We start from the raw sequence: 26,166 nt of genomic DNA, 5'->3' as shown, positions 1-26,166 counted from the left end.
AGAGTAACAAATAAGAACAATCTCTGTACCTACCGAGACAGAATCGTAATAAACGACTATTATTATTATTTATTATTATTAAATTCGATATAATATATATGCGAAATATGCGGTTGATGTGGCATTAAATAATAGAAATAAGATAGCATAATACAGAATGAATGATAATAAATATTTTAAATATTACAATTCTTTATTATACGCTTGCCCGTGCTAGGAATAATGAATTCGACTTCCGTTTGAAAATTGATAAATGCGAAACGACATAATATAGATGACAACAGCGCATGCATTTCATATGACGATGTTCCGAGAAAAACCTGTTCAATAGAGTATTGTTTTTTTCTTTTTTTTGTGTGTGCACATCTCATCAATATGAATGTTTGCGATGAACACTTTATTTACGCGTGTTTTTACTAATTTTATGATTTATGTATGCATATAAATGACAAAATATATAATGAAAAAATATTAGATTATATAATATAATATGTAGTAAAAATATATTTAGCATAGTAAACTATAGTAGTTATTATAGCAATAATTATTAGTAGACATAGCATAACTATATAGGCTTTATAATAATGTGAACTTTTTATTTATAAACAATTTATAATTTAAATCTTCAAATATTCGTTCGCTTTAATGAACTGAATTTTCGTTAATAAATGAAACTGAAGGAACGTTTATTTTGAAATTAATGTAAGCCGTTTTTCTGTAATCTGTACTCTGACCAAACAGTCGATGTACCTAATCAAAAGCGAATGATAGCGAATATAATTCTAATCTCTGTATCCAACATAATATTCCATGTACGGATGTGAACAACTTGTTTAAATGCGATTAGGCAGTATACTCGTAAATAATTATTATATTTATTAATTTATTATTATCATTAAATTAAATTGTTATAGTTAAATATATGTATTATTACGCTTAAAGCATTATTAAATTAATAATAGCTTTATATTTATATCGGGTCGTATCGAAGTGTAAATTTCAAATTCGAGAAAGTATTACGTATTCTTGTTATCTTGCTTTCTTATCTCAATGGATAAGTTCGCGTTAACGTTAGAATCTGATAATGATACAGGCATATTTACCGTAGCCCAATATAATAATATTATGTTAATTTCAATTTATTTACAGTTACATTCTATTTATCTTCAAATATCAAACATAAATTTTAAATAATCAAAATTTATTCAATTCTACAATTCTCTAATTTTGAAAATAGAGTAAGCTCACTGATGACCCTGAAAAGAGGTATTAGGCTAGGTAATTCTCAAAAAAACTATTTGTGTAATGAATTCACATCTATTTAAACATCTAGAGACATGGACGAATTAAGTAGACCTTATTAGGATTTTTCAGTTGATGGAAACGCAAACACTTTAATACTTCAAAACGAAAGAAGACAGATTTATACCACTTTCAAAATAAGCCATCGATATTATAACTATATCTATATATACGGAATGAGTCAGTAATAATGTCCACCTGAAAAAATTCGTTTATCTATTGACTTCATCAAAAAATGATTGAAATAAGATTTATTGTCTTCGAAAGACCTGATCAAGTGAATATAATTCCATTTTTTTGTTATACTATATATATTTTGATATCTTAAGGTGGTTCTGAGACTTTTAAATGGCACCGTATATTTTTTCATACACATTTATAATTTGTCAAATTTAACGCATGATAGATAAAAACAATATAAATGCAAGAATATCGCTTCGCGTCTTTTCGTGTCTTACTTTCTTGTAGAGAATATTCATTTAGATTGACTAATGTTATAAAAAATATATGGTGCTATGTAAAAAACTTAAGGTCACCTTAATATCTCAAAATTATAAGGTATGTATTAAAAGTCGAACTATATTCACTTGATCATCCCCCTCAAATGCAATAAATTTTATTTCAAATATCTTTTGATGTAGTTAATAATGAGTTATCTCAGGTGGTGATTCTTACTGTCTCACCCTGTATATACGACTATAATATACTATAATAATATATATCATAGAAATATATACTATATACTATATATATATATATATATATATATAGTATATAGTATATAGTATATATATATAGTATATAGTATATAGTATATAGTATATAGTATATATATATATACTATATATACTAGAAATATATATATAATACAGTAACTTTATACTTATACTTTAATACCATGTTGTTATTACAAGAGCTTACAATTATTTACATTACTAAAAAAGCAAATATGTGCATATTTGTCTTGGACAAAAATGCACTCTGTTATGGAAATGTACGACTTAGTGCAAAGTCATCGATTGTTTGTGTCGTTAATTTCATTTTCATTATTATCTTCTTTTGTCCTTCGTTTCGACGTGGCATTTATATTTGTTTATACGGATAAATATTCCACGTAGATAAATACAAGAACAAAATTTTTCTCATGAATTAATGCAACGCAAATTAAATGACATAGAAAGTTCCATCTTAAATGTTATGCATTAATAGAGTCTACTATAAGATCATTTTATAAATCTGATAGATTAATACAATTCATAAAAGACTAATTAATATTGCATTTCAACCAATTTTGACAAAAAATTGGTACGATGAATCAAACAGGATTAAAATATGACAAATTTGAGTATATTGATTAACGAAGAATCGTTTTCTGCATCACTGAACCATGTCGTTGATTACTATGGTTTCTCAGAATGTGCGAACCAATTTTTTTGTGAAGTTGGAGTCTCTTAAAAGAGCGAATATTTTTCAAGGAGAAATTCTACTAAAAATATTGGCACAAAAAGACCGTGTTAAATAATTTAAGTACAATTGCTTCTGTTAATAAAGCGAGGATTAATGAGACGAAATGCTTCGAATAGATATTATAGATAAATGATCTGAAGATAAATCGTAATATCAGTTCATTGGTGTCTCCGTGTTTTAGTTCGTTAATTTAACATTTGATGGAAGCCATTGAAGCTCATCCTATTTTTCCGTTCATTGACTCTTCTTCAGCAAAAATTTAAAAAATTTATTTGGTAGAACTAATTTGAATCTTTCTAAAATAAAACAATTTAAGATTTATTATTTGTTGCTAAGAATTGAACATTGCACAATTGTTATAATACAACTATTTAAATCCAAGGATAGTATAGAGATATCTGTTTTTCATGTATGTTTAAGAAAATTAATCATATTTTAAGAAACAAAGATTAAGGAATATAAAGAATAGAAACAATTTTTCCATCTTCTTATTGAAAAAATCCTATTAATCATCGTTATAATTACTAATTTGTGGTCTATCTTTAAAGCAGAATGCGACAAAATTTTACTTTGGAAATAGAGATTATAGAATGTAGGCAATATAATGCAGAGAATAAAGAAAAATGTTCTTTTTCCTCAGTATAGAATGCGAAGAAATTTTATCTTACAAATAGAGATTAGGAAATATAGAAAACATAATTATAGGGAATAAAACTAGTTTTTCCTTTCTCTTATAGCAGGAAGCAAAGAAATTCTACTTTAACAAATACAGACTACATGTACAATGTAGACAGTATAGTATAGAGAGTGAAAACAATTTTTCCTTTCCTAATTGCAGAATCCAAAGAAATTCTTCATGGTATCAGTGGGGAATTCAAAGCTGGCGAACTAGTCGCCATAATGGGGCCTTCTGGGGCCGGGAAGTCGACTTTGTTGAACGTCTTAGCCGGCTATACGTGAGTATTTATTAGCCTAAGCCAAGGACGCTAAGAACATGATTTAGCGGCTTCTAGTTATCGGTACACTTGAACGTGAACGTACTGCGTACATACTGTTCTTTACTACATTAATATTCGTATCACGAGTTTCAATATTCATGCACATTGCTTTTTATGCTTTAATGATTATTGAATTTTTGCATGCAAAAAAGATTTTTAATGTTTCAAAAAGATATTTAATTTTATTATTATTATTTATTTATCCTATTTAATTTCAGTTTCATCAGTCTAGAGATAAATTTCGCTTACAAGTTTGTTCATTCATTCTTCCATACTTATAATATCTGCCTTATTATCGTTTCTTAGTTAACTGATTACTTCCTTACTTAACCAAGAGGATGTTTCATATACGATTGAAATCATGCATACCAGTCAGAATCTTCTCACATTCTGTCCAAACTTGAAATATTTTTTAAAGCTAGAAAATTGGGTCGAAACTGACTGAAAGAACGCAGCACGATCAAAAAGATCGTTATGTCTTATACTATAAGGAATCTATTAATGAAACATATTGTATATTATATTATTATTATATTATTATTTATCTATTGATAAAATATATTATATTAAATTATCATAATATGATAATGAAGTACAATTACAATTTAACTCACATATTGCATTCGCTTTTTAGATGATTCATTCATTCGAACACGAATCCACTATATATCATAGCACACGTAGTTACTCATGGAGGTATTTAAACACCTGTTACACAAACTTATGTATTATGTGTTGCATTGAATTCTCTTTTTTTTAAGTTATGATTCAGATATTTAAACTAACTCATCTAGACGACATAAGTATATAAAAGAGAGTAAATATTTACAAAAAAGGAGGTACCTTTGTTTTCGTTGATTTTGAAATGTGTTGTAAAGCTCAATATTTCAAATAACTTTCCTATATATCTAACCTATACATATAATCGGCCGTCGGCATTAGTTTTCCAGCTATACGCAAAAATATCCCTCTGGTAGGTTTCAGTTTTCAAGCTGAATTGGGTTAGTATGGTTACTGGCTGCAACAGCAGCAATGTTTTGTTATGTCTACCCTTTCGTTTCGTTGGACAGACCATATTAACATTAACCCGGTCTGCGCGCCGTGAGGTAACCGGCCAGCATTGTTATATATTCATTATATGTTATATATTCATATTATATATTCATGTTTACATAAACAAGTCTCGACACTAATATGTTGAAAGCATAGAAGAAATCGTTCGAAAATTAAGTCGTGAAAAATCAACATGGAAGAGTAGAAAGGTCTCGTTACGCATGCGCAACATGCTATAAATGCTAAGACAAGAAACACTCTACTCATCTTTGTCTGTCTCACAGAGCGTGAACTTTGTTATCTTCCTTGTTGGTTTTTTCATGATCCAATTTTCAGATGATTTTCCATAGTGAGTATCGAGATCTCTTTATATAACTAAGTGCGGCGAGATATTTTTATGTGCAATTCAAAAATCAAGGTTGGCTGCTGGTTATATGTATAGAAAAAAGTTGTTCAAAATGTTGAACCCTACAATATATTTCAAAATCGAAATCGAAGATGACCTTTTTAGTGAATATTTATCCCCAAAAGTACAAAATATACATTAACTAATTGTAAGTAAAGCGTATGCTTTTAGAAATCATTCTGTCAGCATATTTCTCTGTATAAGTACTTACATATTTAAAGATGTCAATAATAGTGAGAATTACATTATGATTTCTGCGAGTAATTGCTAATACGTTTCTCTAGAATCTGATTCTACTAGAATAAATACTAGGAAGTTGCAATTATATGTTAAATTGTACTTTGTACAACGTCATGAACTATACGTGACGATCATTGAAATCGACGATGACTATCTTAATTAATTTCTGGAACAAGAGGAAGTATCGGCTTAGAAATTTACTTTCCAGAAAGCCGTTTGTATTAATGATTATTATATAACGCATTAAGGGTAATTCATGAGTCATGGATAATTACAAATAGATTGAGCTAATATAGAATCAAATAGAAAAGAAAATTGAAAAATTGATTTGGATGAGGAATTAGTTATGAAAGTGAAATAATAACAGATAAAAAATCAATGAACTAGCTAATCATAAAGTTAAGTAACATAATTTATATATTAATCATTGTTTTTATTATTAATTAAGATTAATGTAAAGAAAATAATCTAAACTAAAATTAATCTAAAACAAATCTTAAAATTAAAACTTATTAATTACCCATTAAGAAAATATTTATTTTAAGAATAATTAATAGTAATAGAAACAGATTTGCCGCTTCTTTATTCAGTCTATCAATTACTATAAATGTGTAAATTTACCATTCCGTTTTCTTTAGATGTTTTAAATAAACATTTATCCCGAGGAAAGTATCGATCGTTTATGCATCTCATAAACAAATGGAAAATTAAATAAAAGGTAATTTTCAACGGAAGAACGGGATTTTTCAGTATATATTTTGAAATATTAACATTTTCACATAAAAAAGAAACATGGTCTAAAGAACAGTAAATATTATCTGAATACAGTTAGATTGCGCAGCACGTGATCCGGAATGAGATTAAATGTTGGTCGATTCAATAATTTATTATACGAAGAAAATCTTGGCAATGAGCTGAAAACGATTATTGAATATTTTACACATGAATGCAATATTATGAGCTTTTTTACCAAAATTAATATTTGAATTTATAATTAAATAAATGTCAATTTTATTCAGTTTATAAATTTTTATTTATTATATATTTCAAGAATATTGATCATACTAAAATATTCAATACTATTCTAGGGTATTCTCTTAAAAATTAAATAATCATATATAATTAAATAATTATATTATCATAAAAATTAAAATCATAAAAATAATCTTAACAATGCGATTGAATTAATTAGGAACAAAACGGTGTTTCAGAGTGAAAGGCGTTCGGGGAAAGATTCTAGTGAATGGAAAAGTTAGGGTTCCGTACAGTGAGAGATGGAAGAGAACATCATGCTACATACAACAGGAATCCTTAATGAGAACAAGAATCACCGTGGGAGAAGCCATGACATTAGCTGCACACTTAAAACTTGGCTACAGTATAAATTCAGCCTATAAACACACTCAAGTTTGTAACCTGCTATACAATTCTAAACTACATATTCAAAATCAATTTCAAATGTTCTCCATTATTTAACAACAAAGTAATTTATTTGAAAATTGTATAAAAGAAAAATGTAAAAATCCTACAAAATTATGAATGATTAAAAACACATCATAATGTCTTACAATTGCTACAAGCATTTCTAGAAATTTTTTAAATTACATTTTTGAATAAAAATGTCTAATTTAACAATGTAAAAGTCTACAAAATACTGATACTGTTTCACATTATTAAAGCTTTAAAAATCTGAAAAAATTTTCAAGTAGTTGAAAGAATTAATGATATAAAAATATCTAATTTAATATTAAATTCAATTTATGCAATGTGGATTAATATGACGATAATACATTTAATAAAGGGTAATGTATTTTTTGTTATCAGGTTTTGGAACTCTTAGAAATGTTAGGATTAAGCCATTGCTATGACACCCTTTGTGGAAAGTTGTCCGGCGGACAGAAAAAGCGACTTGACGTCGCTCTGGAGCTTTTAAGTAATCCTTCAGTATTATTCCTCGACGAACCAACAACCGGTAATTACGAAATACTCCTGTACGGACACTAAGCACTAGACGTTGCGTTTAAGATGTTTTTCGAATTTTGCTTTTTACGTAATGCTATCAAGATTATGGTTATAGATATGAAAGAAGAATGGTGCTATTAAGAAATAAATTGGAACTAGACACATATAAATTTATTTTACAATTTCTTAATTCTACATCATCGTGTATTACAAGAATTTCGAAAAACTTTTAATATTAATTGCATAAAAATTTCTAATTTAAAATTACAGAAGTTTACAAAATATGATATTAAGAACAATATTGTTTAATCGAAGTTTCTTTATGTAACCAAACATCTTTATCTATCAATAGCTTTTTAATGGATCTTTAACTATAGATTCGAATTTGCGTTGTTTTAATGGATTTAATATCAGTCGCACATGGCAAATTTACGATAGAAAAAAACCGGTAACGACGAACGTGTTTGTTTGAGACAACACTGATAGTCAATTGCTACTAGTTGAATCCATTATAGGTCGTATCATAGAATGCTTGGAACGTTTCATCCTACAAGGTCTTTACTGGTGCGATACAGACGCTTTGCAATAACAAATACAATTTACTATACACGATTCTCATCCATCATTCTATTCTAATTCTACATAAATATTGATATATCAATTGTTAGTTTTAAGATAATTCTAATAAAGAAATATAGATTAAAAAGTTGAGTAACTTTAATTATAGAAAGTATAAGTAAACTAATAATTTGTATATATATATTGTGCAATAGTATGATAGATCTTTTATGTTGTGGATACAAAATATAAAAATCTCCTATCGGAGTAGGCGGTGCAGCATTTTGTAATGACTAATTTCAGTTTAGTTGCATCATTGCCGCTGATGCATGTTACAAAGCACAACAGCATTTCCGGGTATCGCCAGTTCATGTATCTTAGAAACATGTAAAAATTATTTTTATAATTTAGCGATGTCTTGACAACATATTAGTGACATACTAACTTTTATTGAACATAATTATTTAGATGTTATAATAATAATCCATAATATACATAACTAGATTTCGGATTTATGCAACTATGCATATAAATATATAAAAATACACAGAATGTGTATACGAAAATATATAAAATATACAAAATAGAATATTCGTTATAGTTATATACAATGGATGGAACAAATCTCTATGTAAATTCTATTTTTTTTAGTTATGATCATAAAAACACAAAACTGCATAAATATCCGCAGTCTATACACAACGATAATTTGAAATCTCAAATTATCTTTAAGTCCTAGTGTTTTAATACTGAATTATGAAAGAAGACAGATACGTAACATGTTTCAGGAATCATTATTCTTAATACTTATATCTTCAGCATTTCAATTAGTTTTACAATTTTTATCAGTAGACAATGCACATGTTTATGTTATATATAATATATATATTATATTTTATTTATTAATTTATGGATGTATTCAAAGTACTGTATTTCCCAAGTTGTACTCACAAAGATATATTATTTATTTATTATTGTTTAGTCCGTGCCTTTCGGCTTTGGACGAACTTTTGGTTTTACATCTCTTATATTTATTTCTCTTCTTATATGTCTACCCCCCCCCCCTCTTTTCCATTCTATTCTATTGCACTCCCTTAATTATTCTATCTCTAAAAACTAAAACTAGAAACTACAAATTAGCAACTAATGACTAAAAACTATTGCAACTTTGGTCTGTAGCCTCCTTGCCGTGCATCCTTCCTGTCGTTTCCCCTTCTCTTCTCTATTATTGCCTTCAGTTCTGTTAAACCTTCTACAGTCTCATTTAGCGTTTTTCCTATGTCCTTTGGTCCTCGCGTTATTTCACATTCTTCTATTACATGTCTCAGATCTTCTTCTTTCCTTCTACATAGTCTGCATCTTTTTTCTCCCTCTTCTTTCCAGTATTCCTTGCTTTGGTCTCGTTTCCACATCTGAATCTTGCCAGTATTCTGTCCTTCCACTTCATCCTCCCTTCTAAGTACTTTGGTAATTTTTCTTTGGCTATATTTCTGTGGCATATATTATATTTGGATTCCCTTATCCTTTTCCCCCCTCTCTTCTGCTCCTCTCTTTCTTTTTTCTTCTATAATTTGGTCTGCTGTCATCCTTTCTTGCTCCTCTCCTGCTTCTATCTGCGTCCCTCCCTTTCTCACCTCTTCTAGTTCCTTCTTTCTCTTTCTTGCTCTTTTCTCTTCATGGCCATTTCTCCAGTTTCTCTCTCTTTCCTTTATACACTTCTTTACTAATTCCATTTTTGATTCTAGGGCTTTCTCTTCATACCTTGCTGCTCTTTTTAATGCTTTTTCTTTTATTTCTATTATCTTGCATTCTTCCATCAATATATAATTTGGTGTTGTCATATCTAAGCCTAATATCCATTTCGCATATCTCCTTTGTACCTCTATCCAGTCTTTCTTGCATGTTCCAGCCCCATACCTCTGCTCCAAACAACACCACACTCTCTACCAGTGCTCCAAACTTCTTCATTCTCCTTTTGTAGTCCTATTTGAATATTCTTTCTCCCACGCTGCATGTTTTCTTCATTGCTATTGTTCTCTCTTTATCCTGTTTCTTATCCTTATTGCTCTCTTTTTCCTGTCTTGTATGTGCTTCTTATCATTGCCGTTTTTCTGTAGTATATACCCTAGGTATCTTATCTAGTCCACCTCTTCTAATTCTTGCTCTCCCCATTTCCATTTTCTCACAAAGATATAAAATTGCACAAACGTTAGCAGTCTACTTATAACATAAAAATTATTTAAAGATTTTATACAAATAATCCTTAAATTTTTAAAAATCTTGAAATCCTAAAAAAAATTCATAAGTTTTTTTTGTAATTTTAGGTTTGGATTCGTCTTCGTGCAGCCAGTGCGTCGCGTTGCTGAAGCGTCTTGCTAAAATAGAAAGGCGTACGATAATATGCACGATACACCAACCAAGTGCGTTGCTCTTAGAGATGTTTGATGCCATTTACGCGGTTGCCGGTGGATATTGCATATATAGGGGGTCGGTTAAATCTCTGTTGCCTCATATGTCCTCGATCGGTATTGATTGCCCGCCTTACCACAACCCAGCTGACTTTCGTACGTACAGCGACATTCCTTTCGGGTCATTTTCATGTTTACAGTCGAACCACGCTGTATGAAATGTGCACTCTGTTCAAGGTCATCAAAGAAAAATCTATCACTGCATTGTAAAACTACATATATCAAAAGATGGCATTATGGACCTCATTTTTATTAATTATTGATTTTATTATCGTGTTTATTTCTCTTTTTACAATTTTGATATTTTATTATTTACTTTATTTTTCACCTTTTTAAATAATATTTATCTGTTATTTCTGTAATATTTCTAATATTTTACATAATGAATTCTGATAATATATGCACTGAGAATCCTATTGGCCTTGAATAGACGTTATTCATTCACAATTTTACAATGATAATAAAATTGTAATACAACTGTGCACACGTTTATTGTTACAGTCTTAGAAGTAGCGATCGGAGATTACGGTGTTACTGTGGACAAATTAGCAGCTGCTGTGGAAACAGTGTCTAAAGATGACAATAAGGCCGTTACTTACGCGATGAAATCACAGTTAGAAGGTAGTTGTAACATCTCCTTACTCACCTATATCTTTTTATATTCTCATATTTTCCACTTACTATAACTGTACATATCTATGAAGTTTCTTCTACTATAACTGTACATATGTATGAAAGTTAACTCACTCAGAGCAAACACTGGGTTAACACAATATTGTGTTTAAGTACTTTTCAGTCAATTTACATTACATATCTAATTCTTTTTTCTTTACATTGTGGCTATGAAAGAGAATTCTAAAAATTCGTGTGATAGTTTTTCATCGATATATATTTCTTCCAAGAAACCTAGATTCTATAATAGTATGGAATTATTTAAATATTTATAACATTAGAATCACAAGAAATTGAATTATAATATTTATAATATTATGATAAACTACGTATTGTTTGGTCCTTAATCAATGTCCATTCGTAACCCCATAATTCGTTTAATTTTACAGCCCCGCCGATTTATTACGTTATTACTTCGTTTTGTTAACATAGAAAGCGCAAATGAACCACCAACACCTGCAGGATTCATCGCACAATGTTACCTACTTTATAAGAGACAATTACTTTGCCTCAAAAGAGACTACACATTATTGGTAGTACGATTGTTGTGTCACCTGTTAATTGGAATAATCTTCGGCTATCTGTACATGGGAAGCGGTTACAGAGCGAACGGTGTCCTTGCTAATTACGTTTACCTGTATGGATCGTTACTACTACTCGTTTACACGGGTAAAATGGCCGTCACACTTGCCTGTGAGTATTCACTACATTGAATTACTATCCTAAACTTTTATTATTATTAAAATCTTAAATTTGACAGAGAAGCTTTAAGTGTTTCATTCTTTTTACTGAAATAAAGCCTGGGTTTCAGTCCTAAAGTCAAATTTCTTCAGTTGTGCATAAACATATGAATTTGCATATGAACATTTTACTTATAAAATTTATACTAAGTAAGTACATGATACACTAAAATGTATACACATATATGTATAATATAATAGTGGGATTAAGAACTAGGAAACTTTCTCCCCTAAACTACTTACCAATCTCTTTCTCAAGAGCCGTTTCTCTGTATTTCTTTTTTTTTTAAATCAATGATCAATAGCTATACTAATTTGTATATATTAAGTACTTTGTTTCTTTCCTTTTTCTCAAAGTACCTGTAATTTCATTTCCATATATATAACAGGTTTTTTTTAAACTTGCCCTCTGCATATTTAACGGTTAGGCGATATACTTTATGAACGCCGACATCGTAAAAAATTTAATACTAATCGTTCTTTTCTTGGAAGATTAGTATAGTATGTATAACCGAACTTTATAAAATTGGAACTTCACCTTTCTCATTAACCAAAATATTTAGAGGAACCAAATTCTGAAATTACTCAATTTTTTCCTAATATTAACTATGACTTTTTGGAGAATTTAAAAATTATATTTAACTCAGCTACTTATTAAGAATTATCTATTAACATTTCAGTTATGAACGAGAGAGTATAATTTAATTATTGTTAAATATATTATTAGATTACTAAATAATATAATAATATTAACCCTTTGCACTTCTATGTCGAATGTGACTCTACATCAGTTTTTATCTCAGGAGTTCCTTTGTCGAGTCCCACTCGACATTCTTTCAGTCCCACCTTTTTTTGTGAAACGTGCGAAAGAAAAGTAGGATTGCATCCTGGAAATTGTTTCAAGATATATCATACACTTAAAAATTACAAAATACAACAATAGTGTAAATAAAACTGCTATTAAGTGAATTTGTTTCTTCCTTTATTTATTTAAATTGTCTTATTTTTTAGTTAAAATAAATTTCAAATAAAACACTTAAAAGCGTTGGGAGCTGCTGGTAACGAAATTGAAATAAAATTCAGAGTGCAAAGGGTTAAATAATTATTAAAAGGGAGTTACATAGTAACGAAGAAGAAGGAATAGCGCAGTTCAGTTTTCACGGTTTGATCCTTCCTTTACATTGCTATAATTTCGCGCCATTAATAGTGGAAATGTAGGTCAAGGAAGCATGGTGTATGATCATATCTTAGGCTAAGTCGCAAGTCGTAATGCACAGGAGAGTTAACAGTATCTCTAGTGGCCATTCACTCCCATCGGCTATATGTATCTTTTTTGCTTGTGAAGTTACCCGGTCGTGTCGACACTCCTGTTTTACCTACATATACTATATTCTTGCTTATTTAAATTGTAGCCATAAATGGTTGCCATTGCCCTAGTCTATTCAATTTATATGCTTCCTTCTTCTTCGCTTATTTTTTCTTTGCCTTTTTTTTAGAAAGCGTTTCAATAGATTCGATCTAAACTACTATAATCTCTATAACGATAAAAAAATATCCAAAAACGATGCAATAAAAGCATCAAAATAAATTGTTCTCTGATTTGAATTTTGAGGTTCAAAGACTATTTTGTTTCAATCTTGATTAGAGACTAATTCAATTTAGAATAATCATAACAAGTATCATACATAAAATATAACATCATAACATGTACATAATGTACAAAATTACACAAACTAGAATACTCGTTATAATATCTAGCATGTGAAACAAATCTCTGCATAGATCCAATTTTTTTAATTGCGTTTGTAAAAAATATAATCAAAGTAATTATAATTTCAATTTGTATTTAAGACTTGCATATATGTACTCAAAATATGATATGAATTTATAGTGTTTGAATTACTTTTAGTTCCACAAGAAATGCGGATACTCAGCAGGGAACACTTTAATCGGTGGTATGGGCTAGCACCGTACTATATCAGTCTACTGCTCGTCGAAATACCGTTTCAAGCAGCTTGTGCAGCGACCTATTTAACTGTGAGTTACTGGTTAACAGGACAACCCATAGAAACTCCTCGCATAATTTCTTTCATGGTTGTCAGCATAGCCGCTAGTTTAACAGCTCAAGCATGGGGTTTCTTTATTGGCGCGACCACGCCAGTGAAGGTGTGTATTATTATAGCGGCCATATGAAATATTTTAATAATATGACAATAGCCATATAAGATGTTCCAAAATATTTAATTGATTGTGCTAATGTCTTTTGTTTGGAACTACATTACACATAAATAATCCATGAGGAATAAAAATATATGGATGTTATGCGAACATAGATGCGCAAAATCTAGACTATCGATTTTTCAAAGCTTGTTAAAATATAGTTCCTAAAATTTACGATGTATTGAGTTTGATTAATTCGTTACGCAATATTAATCTTTACAATAATATCTTGAAATATTTAAGAGTGCTATTGTTGAATAAATATTAAGAGAAAGGGAAATCTTTATTGATAGCTTATGCATCGTTTTATTATGCAAATTTCTCAATATTTCTGAAAACCAAAGTAAAAGATATAAGAGGTATTCTTTTTAAAAAGAGGATTTTAATATTCAATCTTTTTCTGTTCCTAGATCGCGGTATTCGCAGGACCCATAATTGCAGTGTTATTTTCCGTATTCGGGTTCTGTATTCGATACATGGATACGCCACAGATGTTCCGATGGATGTTTCATATATCATACTTTCGCGCTAGTTTCCACAGCCTGTTACACACTGTCTACGGTTTCGATCGGATGGACTTGAAATGTGACGACTTCTATTGTCATTATAAGAAACCAACACAATTCCTTAAAGAAATGGAGATAGTCAACATAAGCGTCGCGAACAATCTCATTTTAATTATTGGTATCGGCGTCTTAATGCATTTATTAACTGCCAGTGCTCTCTGGTGCAAGCTTAACAGAAGATAAGAACTACTTATTTTCTATCTTTGATATTTCAATATCGTTATCAGCCAATTATATGCGATCTTCTTTACCATAGAAGATAGCGCTGAAAGACTTCCTTCAAGGCCTTGTAGGAACGGATCGAAAAACGTTGAATTTTTTGTATCAAGAACTATAGAAATTATCTATTAAACGTTTATGAAGTAAATTCTTTTGTACTGTACTTATGAATTGTACAAAAATTGTGTTGATATCTTAACATTTGAAAACGTGTAAAAATTATGGATTAGTTGTCGATGGCAATGTATGAACTTAATCGTACTATTAGCAAGTAGAGTTTCTGAATATAGATGTATCGCTACACGTTATTCAATAATTATCACATTACTCCGTGATTGCCGGGATTATTACCTTATTGTACGTCTTTTTTATCGGATCTCTTATATCAGAGACTTTCGTAGGAAATGAGTCACGAAAGCTTTAAAATGTACTGTAGTCTCGAATACCTTTAAGAGTTACATAAATGTAATGTAGGATGCACATAATAGCTAAGAAAAAAATTCTATTTTTTTATCACGTTTTCATATATTACAATGTTATTGATAGTCTAATGGTATTGATAATTAGATTGCAGATTTTTATGCGTTCATACAGAACTTAAAAATGCGAAATGTATACATAATATACAAAAATACATAAATATTTAAAATATAGTACTCATCGTAATCTTCAGTTGATGAAATAAATTATATTAGATTTTATTTCTTGTATTCATAAAAGTATAAATTTGCATAAAAACTCGAGATCTATTGATGATAGTATATTAAATCATTCAATATACTACTTATATGCTACGATTAAAAATAAAATCGACGGTCTATGTTAGGTGTAATTATTGCACTGTTTACGATACGATTAATTTGAAAAATTAATCGAGAATCAAGCAAGTTATCAATTTAAAACATTGAAAGTGATATTGGAACATTAACAAAAATTAAGCACTTGGTTATACTAAAAGTATATGACATTATAGAAATTATAATATTAAGATCAGGGCATTGTTTATATCATTTTCCAGTCAGTAGGCGATGGTTTCAAAAAGTTATCGTGTGCTTATTTTGCTTACAGCGGACTAGAAAAATTGTTGGATTAATTCCTCAGAAAACGTCACGTCTTTTTTTCTATTTTTATTATAACAGATGTAACTATTCTCTGTGATATATTTGTTAGACATTTCCATAACTTTACATAAATAGCAGTGTGTAAATGTAATTTTATGTAAATTAAAAATCTAGAATTAATTCGTAAGAATAAACCGTGACAATTTTAGATGTTTATTGAAAAATATATTCCTATTACAAAATATTTGATCTGTATCAATATTGAAATCGGAAGTTTCAATTATATTTTTCACTATTTCAACACTCCTATACTGTATTTATTATTTGTATAAATATCTTTACTTGCGGAAGGATAAGTTATTAATTTATATATGATATTATACAATAAGAAATAAAACTGTTTATGAATAGGTTCTGTCTACTATTCATTAACTTCTACAACAATACTTATCTTACTTATTTACAATTACATTACAATAAAAAAATGTCTGAACTTTTCCTCATAGCAAGTGGAGATAAACAGAATTAAACAAAATGTTACAATCGAAATCTGCATTTTTTTTATGTTAAAAAGAAAAACTAATAGTGATGTAGAAAGAAAAAGGGTTATTTTATATATTTAGTTTTTATTTTACGTTGTGTATCCAATCTGTTTCTATACTCGGATACATTATTAATTTTTTTTCTTGCATTAATATCATATACAGATAAAACACTAATACATTTCCCCTAATCTATCTTAATTGATATCATAAAGTGATCAGGGGAAAAGTGATGATTTCCTTTCGCATAAATTACGTAAGTTTAAGACAAAACTATAGCTCGTCTCACGCAGGCGCACGCACATATCTTTGTTTTCAGAGTTAAATGAAATCTCTACAGGAAACGAATTTCAAGAGATCATATGAATACCAACAACTCCATAACAAATTTCTTCTACAAATATACATACAGATATATCTTACGATTACTGTTGTGTGTAGTGTTCACTATATTAAGAACATGATACAATCAAACAAAACATACAAGAAAAACATAAAAAAAACATACCGTCATAAGAAACCATACTAAAACGATGCAAGAGTATCGATAGCATGCTTTTAACGTGAATAAAAAATAAGAATAGATTTTCATGGCGATAATACACTCTTCCGTGTTATAAATGTTTATTGAACAATCTTATAATGAACACACACAATCAAGTACTGTGATTTATTAATGATACTCTTCTAAAGCAAAAAAGATAATTAACATGACTTGCCACGTTAAAGGGATCAATAGTCGTCACAGAAAAATTTAAAAAATTTTTAGTTATATTTTTAATTCGCTAAACATTTCTGTAATCAACAGAAATACATTATTAATTTCTATAACGTGAATGAATCAAGGATTATGTATTTGTAAACATCTTATGTAAAAATTGTACTTTAAGGAAATACATCGCACACTGAATTTTTAGGGATAATTTGTTATATTTTTCAGTATGATAATTTATATATCATATATCATACACATTTGTTATTTATAAAAATTTTACAGAATAAATATGACATGACAAAATACAAAAGGAACCATACATTAAACATATATTCGCAAATAACTACTGAACCCTTCTAACAGTGGTTTATTATAATGAACGCCTTCACATACAGTTCTACACACGCATTTAGTGACGCATTACAATTTAACATGATCTTTACCAAGATATATGCAATGCAAATCTCTGAAATATTCAATTTTCGATTACTTCTATCCATAAAACAAAGTAAAAAATTCTTTTTCAATTACGAGATTTTATACGAGACTCGCCGCTTAAAAACTTTTCAATCCTATTCATATTCTGCAAATATATACAGAAGTATATAGCATAAAATTTATTATTTCTTCTTTAATCCTTAAGAATTCGCTGAATGACATCATCCTGTCTTTAATAATCTGTCGAATACAATAAATCATTCTAACTGCGTGTAAATACAAGAGAACAAGAAAAACACTATGCTTTCTTTTCATTTTGCGTAACAAATTCTGAATTTGTATTAGTTCGTTACTAGTTAGTTATACTAGTTACGTGATAAATAGTTAAAAACGAAGCTGCTTTAATTATAGCCATGAATGAATGAAACGTGTCGAAGGGAGGTGTAATTTGTAACACTGTGGTTTCCTTAATATCTTTCTTTTCTCGAAGAGATATTGTAACATCAATATTGAACTTCTTTTTCATTCGACAATATTGGAGTATAATTTATTAATCTTTATTACAACGAATCCAATCAATAAACTATGGCATACTTAAAAATAAGGGAGACATTAAAAAAACAGTGAAACGAAACAGAAAGAAAGAATAAAACGAAGAGAAATGAGATAACGAGACGAAAATGAAGAAAAGTAAAAATTTATCAAATTTGGTCTGTTCTTAACAACGTATACGTTTAGAAAAGACCAAATGATTAGGTACAATTGTTTCATATATGGTATGTACAATAAATTGATTATTTGTCTCTATTGATTATTTACAACGAATCGTATATAATTTTTCGTTCTAATCACAATGTTTCGACTGTTTCACCTTTCTTTGCGCCTCCGATTCATCCTCCGTGCCATACAGATGATACCGGTGCTTCATTTCGGTCGCAACAGACTTCAATAAAAATCAATCGAAACAATAAAAAGTCAACATAAGTTTGTGATAAAGGAATAAAATTATAGATAAAACATAAAACGACAGAAATAAAAAAAAGTCAGGTGAATCGTATAAAAAAAGAATCCTATTTCTAAAAATCCTACCAGAGTATTCACGGCGGAATAAATTAGTTTGTCACTAAACTCACCAAACGTGACCGAACTCTTTTTGGCATATCTTCCTGTAAGCTGTATATGTCATTTCGCTTCAATGGAAGTTGGGAACCATCCTCAAAAATTACCTAAAATTAAAAACGTTAATAATATCATATAATGATAAGATTTAAAAATGTTACTAATAAAAATTAATATTACAATACTTTTTTTAGAATTATGAATTACTTACAGTATACATGATCCGGTGATTTGTACCTTCGAAAATACCATTATACATGTTGCCATCTGTCCACTTCACAACAACTGCAGCTCCTTGTTGTGGTGGATTTCCAGGATCGTAATTCTGTTAAGAAGAATAAAATTCTACTTTAAGATAAAATTCATATAGAAAATGAAATTAGAGTGTACAATAAGAACTTACCATAATATCCGATGGATATAAATCATCGCTGAAACTGTCATCATTGAACGTCACCATATAAAATAAAGTATCGTGTATGGAATCTACTTTGGCCTTATAATATCGTGTATTTCGATGCTTTGCCCAAACAGTTTCTCCTTGTCGAAGCGGTGGTATCTTTTCTTTTCCATCGTCATGTCCGTCACACGTTACCTATACATAACCCCCGTTATAATTTCAACATAGTTTCACATATATTTGATTTTTACACATATATACTAGTAGAACTCTATTTATTGGAACGAAATTTTATGTAATGACCGATTAACTGAACTTTTGGTAGTTGAATTTACTTATGTAAACGTGAGCTTCTATTATGTAAACGAAAAATTATAGATCGTGAGGAAAATTGATGAGCTCATATTATATGAACTCTAATTATATAAATTATTTGTCCCCCAACAAATTCAAATAAATATAGTTCTACTGTATATTGTTTATATATTATATATATTATACCCTTATTCTCTGTGATGTATATACCTGAAGTTCAGGTGAATTGTATACGGGAATCGTAAACGTAGCGCCAGAGACGAGACCACAAGACGGATGAAACAGATTGCTACAGTGACTACATTTAAGACATGCGCCATCCTTCTGCCCACAATAACAACATTGTTGTTTAACATTATCTGGTTTGATAGTCAATACGTTAATGGGGTCCTTATTTATAGCATCCTTAAAAGTGACTCCAGGTAATAAAAGAGCGCATAGTATGTGTGCCCAATTACCATCGCTGGTTCGCTTAAGAGCTCCTCCCCGCATAGGACACAAACAACACATCTACGTAATGGTGAAAAGTAATTAGAAAGTTTGTTAAGAACAGAAACAAGACTATGGTTATCCCCAGCGATTTTCAACATTTTTTATCATACATAAATTAATTACTAAAATTTTGCGGTATATATTTGCAGATTGAAGACAGAGCATTCATGCCGGACAGCTATTGTTTTAGTCAGTTTTTTATTTGACAATCTAAGGGAAATGAGGTCAGTGATTCTAGCCAAATAGTAAGGCATTGCATGTTTTAAAAATTCATGGCATACCTATGGACACCGCATGGAACACTAATTAAAAATCGTTGACTGCAACCATAGTCTACCTATACAAAATGGAAATTCCACAGATACGCACCACTTGTGTTTTACCAGCCTTGCACTTATCGCAAGCCCAATTTCGTAAATCTGTAGGTAATACAGTGATTCCATAACAGGAGGCATGAACCGTGACATGACACTCTCTACAACGTAAAATCTTATCATTTTCCGGTTCAACCATTTGTTCTTTTGAGTTGGCAACGAATATATTCGCAGATACCTAAAAAAAAAAAAAAACGTTTCTATAATATTTCTTCTAGGTATTTGTATTGTCAAATGAAGAGAAACTCTACTTACCCATATCGGTGAACTCTCTGGTAAAACGGTGGGCTTACAATATTTCCAGTCTGGTGGCATTAACCTGCCGTGTCCATTACAACTTGAGGTAAACGGTGCGCAAATGGCACAGTGAGATATTTGAGCACTCCAATAATCATTGAATGCTTTTAGTAAATCATTATTTGGAACGGTAGGATACAACATGTCCGATATATGTCCTGGTACCATTGATACACGATGAGACACCAAAGGTGATTGATCCACAGAGCACGCAACTATATTTGACTCCTCCAAATTCGACGTTGCTGCAACCATTTTCATCTCAGTGGATTCTTTTTTTCTAGTGGTTGCTTTCTTCAATTTTTCTTTTAATTTCCGTCTCGAACTCGTTAACTGCTTCAATGGTAGTGAATTGGTACTCTCCAAACTCTTTTCTATATTCTGAGGTTGCAGTTGATCATCGACTACTTTTACGTTTGAAAATTGTTCCTCCTGTTGCGAGGGTGAAACAGTAATTGATTTTTGAGAATCTTGTAAGTCCGTGCTGGAATGATTTGTAGTGTACTGTGTACCAGTATCTAATGTCGTGATATTTATATTTTTGCTAATAACTTCCAATGAACTGTCCACCTGCGTTGATACGGTCTTTACATTGCTAACGATCGTACCTGTGCCCTTAAAGATCTTGTTACAGATTTCTTCCTTTTGATTAATTGGCTTTTTTATAAATAACTGATCTTGCGATTTTGGTATAATCTTCACGAAGGAACTAGCCGTACTTGGAACGGAAGTAGAGGTCTGTAAATATTTTTTGTTAAAATCGATCATCATCGAGGGCTGAGAATTTAATGCAATGTTTGTGCATTTTGAAGTTGTGGTCAAAAAGAATGTATTGTTGCCCGATAAATTTAACGGGGAAGACGAAACAGAGACTTCAGGTATTTCTGCGTTCGTAACTGTTGAAGGAACTTGCTTGTCGTCTCTTATATCCTTCAAGAAGAACACGCTGTTATTACTAGTAGACGGTTGCCAAAATTTGGTTGCTATCATCTTCGATGTATCCGTAGAAGATCTTTTTCCTAATGGTTGTGCCAAAATTGTATTTTTAGTAAAAATACCTTCCAATCGTGGTATCTGAATAGCGCATGGAGTTACAGATTTTGAAACTTTCACGCGTTTCGTTCCGTTCCCTACTTCTTGAGATGTTTCCTTCTGTAAAATCGGTGGCTTAGAGAAATTAGTGTTTAAAAACATTATGCTTGGTCCCGAGAGTTTAGGTTCTTGTGATTTGGCGATAGGCCAACTCTTTGGTGAAATTACTATGCTTTTGGGTGATACATGAGTATCGCTCTCTGCTCCAATAGATTTCTCAGTGCTAATCTTTGGAGATACTTCGGTCGCTGGTATATTATATGCTGATTTCAGCACACTCAACCTAGGAGCTTTTATGATGTCTTTTTTCGAGTAATTAAGTATCGACCTCTCACTTATAATCGTTCCTACACTTTTACAGCTGGTGTAAATGCCAGGTTTCGTTTCTTGTATAGTGATTTGAGTATCCCCACTGATGAATTCAGATTCCACAGCTTTGTCAATTTTGTTAGCAGCTTTCACTTGATCCAAAGAAATATTCTTCAATGGAATTTGCTTAGAAAATGATGGCTTTATTGTAAGTATGCTATCTTTTTTTGTACTCTTCGCATACAAATTTACTTGCTGTTCCACATCATCTTCTAAAATCTCCATTTCTTTTGTATCTCTATATGTAGAAATTGCAACTTGACTGCTATTTGTAATATTTATAACATTCTTCTCTTTGATGGGACTCATGTTAGTATCGTTATCAGCAAAAGTCGTCGTTCCTGATATATGGTTAGTGGTTTCCTTATTAATTGTTGAGGATTTGTGTAAATTAAGACTTGGCATAGCCATAAGTTTCCGTTGTACGTCGGCGTCAGACACATCCAAAGGCTCGTTGGTATCGAAAATAGACACATTCAAACTTTTACGTTTAGTTTTATTTATGTTCTTTGATTTAATCTTCTTTGGCTCTCCACACTTCGAATGTTTTTTCTTCTTTTTCACTGGTTTATCAGTGGTGTCCGAAAAGTCAGATTCTTCTTCTACTTTTATGCTTCCAACGATATCGTCACTTGTTATAATGACGTTAGAACTACCTGGAACTACGTCGCTTTCTAATTGAGCACTTTGCTCCGCAGGAGGCAAGAAGTTATAGCTTTCGTCTACTTCCTCTTTTATTTCAGTCTTTACTGTAACTTCATTAGTAATACTTTTGTTGTAATCTTTCTTGGACTTTGATTTATTTTTATCCGCATTTCTCTTCTTCCTTTTTCTACTCTTTTTACGATTGTAACCGTCATCGTATACAGAAGCCTCATCTACATCTACCAAAGAAGTTATTTATTAAATTAAGTAAAAGGATGAGATCAGAAGAAAATTAAAATAGATTAAAAGAAAATAATCAATATTTTCTATATATACATAAGAATTTAATAGACAAACATGAACATATATTGAGACCAAAAGACTCGATCATAATAAATAGGATAGGTCTTTTACCCATTTCTCCTGCTTTCAGCCATATATCTTCTAAAACTTCCAACTGTTGTTCATCTGGTTGATCATATGCTTCTTCCAATTCTAAATCTTGTAACACTTTCTTCACATCTGGTGGAATATCAGAACGGTTTACTAATTCTTCCATGTCAACATCCGGATTTGTTGCCATTATATTCTTCTTTTTATGTATAGTGTGTCGTTTATTTTTTGGAGCAGCGTTCAAGTAACTTTGTGGTAATTGACCATTGCTACTATTACTACATAGAAGATCCATTTGAGAAGGCATAGGTGCGGCTGTTTGTTTAGGATCTTCAGGATGAGGACCTATATCTTCTCCGCGTAACCATAATTCATACCTATAATATATCATACCAAATTAATTTTCTTAATCTCTCTTAAAGATGGCAAAATCTATAGATTTTACTTGACTTTTTTTGTAAAAACTTGTTCCTACCTTTCTGGTTGAAAACGTTTCACGAATGTGTCCATAGATATCTTAACCATATCTTTACTACAGGTACATTGTATAGCCCTTTTACCATATTCTACCCATCGTGGTGCAGCGAAATTCGTGGATTCAGCGCAGTTGAATCCATGATTGAAACCCGCATGGTATCCATAAGGGAAAGTGATCATAATTTCTCCAGCTTCTTGCGTTATCTAAAAGATGAAAAGAAAGATGTTAAGTCTAATTTTTATCTCTATACTAACTATTCTAAACAATTTTTAGGGTACATAAATAATTAAAACTTACTTTATTGTATGGAATAGAATGTTGCTTCAATATTTGAGGAGAAATGAGAGACATTTTATGACGTAGAAAAGCCCGACAACTTTGATAACTTGATGGGAAGTAAAAACTAGCTAGTCTCTCTAATCGTCTGCCATGTTCTGGTGGTATAGCATACCATGTTTTTGGAGCTCCAAAATGTAAATAATTTATCGAATACAAATCCATATCCTCTGTATGCCAGGCAAACGTAGTTTTCCACATCCCAAAATACAAGTATGCTGTATTAACACCATCGATAGATATACCATAATCTTTATTCACATAATCAAGTATTGTTCCCAAATGATTAATATTCCACTCTTTCACATCTGGATCGGTTAACGAGCCAGATACATCTGCCCCATATATAGGTGCAACATATGTTATATTCTTCCAGTACTTCCTCTCTAAATCTTCGTAATCAAAGTGACGAGGAGTATTATACCGTTCAGAGTTAGCCAATTTCCTATATTCTTTAACAGTCATTGATTTCTTCTGTATGTTAATTTGCTGATAAAGGCCTTGTTTGCCAGTTACTACCTGGCAAATTGGTGCAGGAATTGTGAGATCCATATCATCCAAGTTATAGCCTTTTTTTCTTGGGATCCACTCAACCGGTGGAATTACTTTCGCTAAGCCAGCCTTATGAGCTCCTTTGCTTTCCATGTATTCCACATACTTGGTAAAATCTTTGAACTCTTCGTATGTGGGTCTAAAGACCTGGATACGGGGAGTTCCCCGTGAGTTGTTGCTAACCATTTTTTCCTCAATTTATTCTACTGAAAAGGAAAAAAATGTGAATCTTTTATATTTTATGACATTTTTCGAATTAGTTGATTCAATTAAAGCTTTTATATTAGTATTAAATATTAAACTAAAACATACGAATGTATTATGGCTACTCATAAATATGTATTATTATAGACAAAATATATGATGTAATCTTCCAAATAATTCATTCAGAAATTTGCAAAAACCTGAATCATAAATGTATTGTATAAATAAAACTGTAAGAATCATGACATATAAACATAAAACCAAAACACAGTTTCGGGACGTACGTTCCGGTTATTTAACAATAAACAAACATTTACAAAACAGACTAACATAGTACTACAAGTACGGGAAAATGTTATGAATCTTTTCTGTTCATTGATGTTTTCGCAAACAACAACATTCAAAAACGGGAAGTAAAAAACGAAGTACTATATTTTTGAGACGATACGTGCCGGAGATGCATAAACAAAATGGATGGTATCTATTGTCAAGAAATTCTTCTTAAAATAACTTCTCTACGACTTTCTGTTAGTTTTCAGGAAATGGATTGATACATCATTAAACACCAAAAAGTAACTTATGTTAATGATTTGTATTATATGTTTGATTCTTAAAAAGGGATTTTCACCTAAGGATAGCTGTGTTCACGAAATCTCGTGTTGGCAGATATGTATATTGACCGACACAAATCAACGTGTTTCTAGGTTGTACGATCTTTTTACAGCGTCGTTAAACACGATGTGCTACTTACATCAAAATTGGACGTTAAAAATCATCTTTTCTGTATAAACACCATGTTCATCCAAATATTGTGGTGGATTTCACTATTTGACACATCAACCGCTATGCCCCGCGCGTCTCATGCAACTAATAAAGATGGCATTCACTGCTCTATAAGTTTGGGACGCTAGAACAACAGCGCATGCGCGCCAAGCGGGAAATTTGAATTTTTGCATTTTGTCACGTACGTAAAGCTTTATCGAAATTTTCACACAAATTTTGTATTAAATACATTCAAAACGATATATTTATTCTTTCTGTGGATGTTTTTAAATTATAGATATAAATGACAGCGTTAGAAATGTTGGAAATTAATAAATGTATTATACTTTGTAATAATGGAAACGAAATATCTCATTAAAACATATTGCTTTATTAATGTTTATAATTGTAGAAGTAGAAAAAAGGTAATTTTCAATGTTTATCACAATTTATTGAATATGTACAGTTACAAATTTTATGTACATTTACAATAAAATTATAGTTCTGTTTCATATCTTTGACATGTGTATATAGTGTTTAGATGTTTAGATACATTTATATGTTTATATTTTATGTAATTTATTTCATTAATTTCATTAATGTAACATTAATCGATACACAAAATAAACGTTCTGAATAAATTTAAATACGTTCATCTAAATAAATGTTTTGATGTTAGTAAATCGCACTCCTATTAAGAAGTTAAAAATT

General features: G+C 30.4%; 2 protein-coding genes and 1 pseudogene across 3 annotated transcripts in view; 1 reads left to right on the top strand and 2 right to left on the bottom strand.

Moving 5' to 3' along the window:
* The window catches only part of LOC117233742 (ATP-binding cassette sub-family G member 1), a 35,556-nt gene extending 19,380 nt beyond the window's left edge, over positions 1 to 16,176 (top strand). The window contains exons 3-10 of the mRNA XM_033494303.1: positions 3,608 to 3,725; positions 6,678 to 6,873; positions 7,291 to 7,438; positions 10,311 to 10,550; positions 10,956 to 11,075; positions 11,559 to 11,819; positions 13,776 to 14,032; positions 14,497 to 16,176. Coding sequence (XP_033350194.1) covers positions 3,608 to 3,725; positions 6,678 to 6,873; positions 7,291 to 7,438; positions 10,311 to 10,550; positions 10,956 to 11,075; positions 11,559 to 11,819; positions 13,776 to 14,032; positions 14,497 to 14,835 — 1,679 coding nt within the window. The 3' untranslated portion in view covers positions 14,836 to 16,176. The remainder of the gene's footprint in view (positions 1 to 3,607; positions 3,726 to 6,677; positions 6,874 to 7,290; positions 7,439 to 10,310; positions 10,551 to 10,955; positions 11,076 to 11,558; positions 11,820 to 13,775; positions 14,033 to 14,496) is intronic.
* LOC117233743 lies at positions 9,228 to 10,020 on the bottom strand (annotated as a pseudogene).
* A 362-nt stretch (positions 16,177 to 16,538) lies between the features above and the next one.
* LOC117233741 (lysine-specific demethylase 4C-like) lies at positions 16,539 to 25,559 on the bottom strand. Of its 2 annotated transcripts, none has more exons than XM_033494301.1 (11): positions 25,445 to 25,559; positions 23,899 to 24,695; positions 23,599 to 23,804; positions 23,145 to 23,500; positions 20,583 to 22,969; positions 20,323 to 20,505; positions 19,672 to 19,971; positions 19,150 to 19,341; positions 18,958 to 19,071; positions 18,761 to 18,853; positions 16,539 to 18,570 (listed from the first exon to the last, which is right to left on the bottom strand). In XM_033494301.1, the coding sequence occupies exons 2-11, from the start codon at positions 24,673 to 24,675 to the stop codon at positions 18,472 to 18,474; spliced, it is 4,707 nt and encodes a 1,568-aa protein (XP_033350192.1). In that variant the 5' UTR covers positions 24,676 to 24,695; positions 25,445 to 25,559; the 3' UTR covers positions 16,539 to 18,471. The 2 variants fall into 2 exon arrangements, with proteins under 2 accessions (XP_033350192.1, XP_033350193.1); XM_033494302.1 differs by having other exon boundaries at positions 23,899 to 24,692.
* Positions 25,560 to 26,166: the final 607 nt, after the last annotated feature.

This window comes from Bombus vosnesenskii, unplaced genomic scaffold (genome assembly GCF_011952255.1).
Source record: "Bombus vosnesenskii isolate JDL3184/JDL3185 unplaced genomic scaffold, Bvos_JDL3184-5_v1.1 scf7180000013299, whole genome shotgun sequence".
In the NCBI taxonomy this organism is placed as follows: Eukaryota; Metazoa; Arthropoda; class Insecta; order Hymenoptera; family Apidae; genus Bombus; species Bombus vosnesenskii.
Note: the sequence above shows the minus strand (reverse complement) of the source record. Positions and strands in the feature narration are given on the sequence as shown.

Bases quoted from the DNA above. Each gene is read 5' to 3' on its own strand.
- LOC117233741 (XM_033494301.1), bottom strand. From the start codon at position 24,675: ATGGTTAGCAACAACTCACGGGGAACTCCCCGTATCCAGGTCTTTAGA. The intron at 22,970-23,144 runs GTAAAAGACCTA...CTTCTTTGGTAG, and splicing joins GCTGAAAGCAGGAGAAATGG to ATGTAGATGAGGCTTCTGTA. The intron at 18,571-18,760 runs GTGAGTTTAGTG...TTTTTATTGAAG, and splicing joins AAAGAGTTCGGTCACGTTTG to TCTGTTGCGACCGAAATGAA.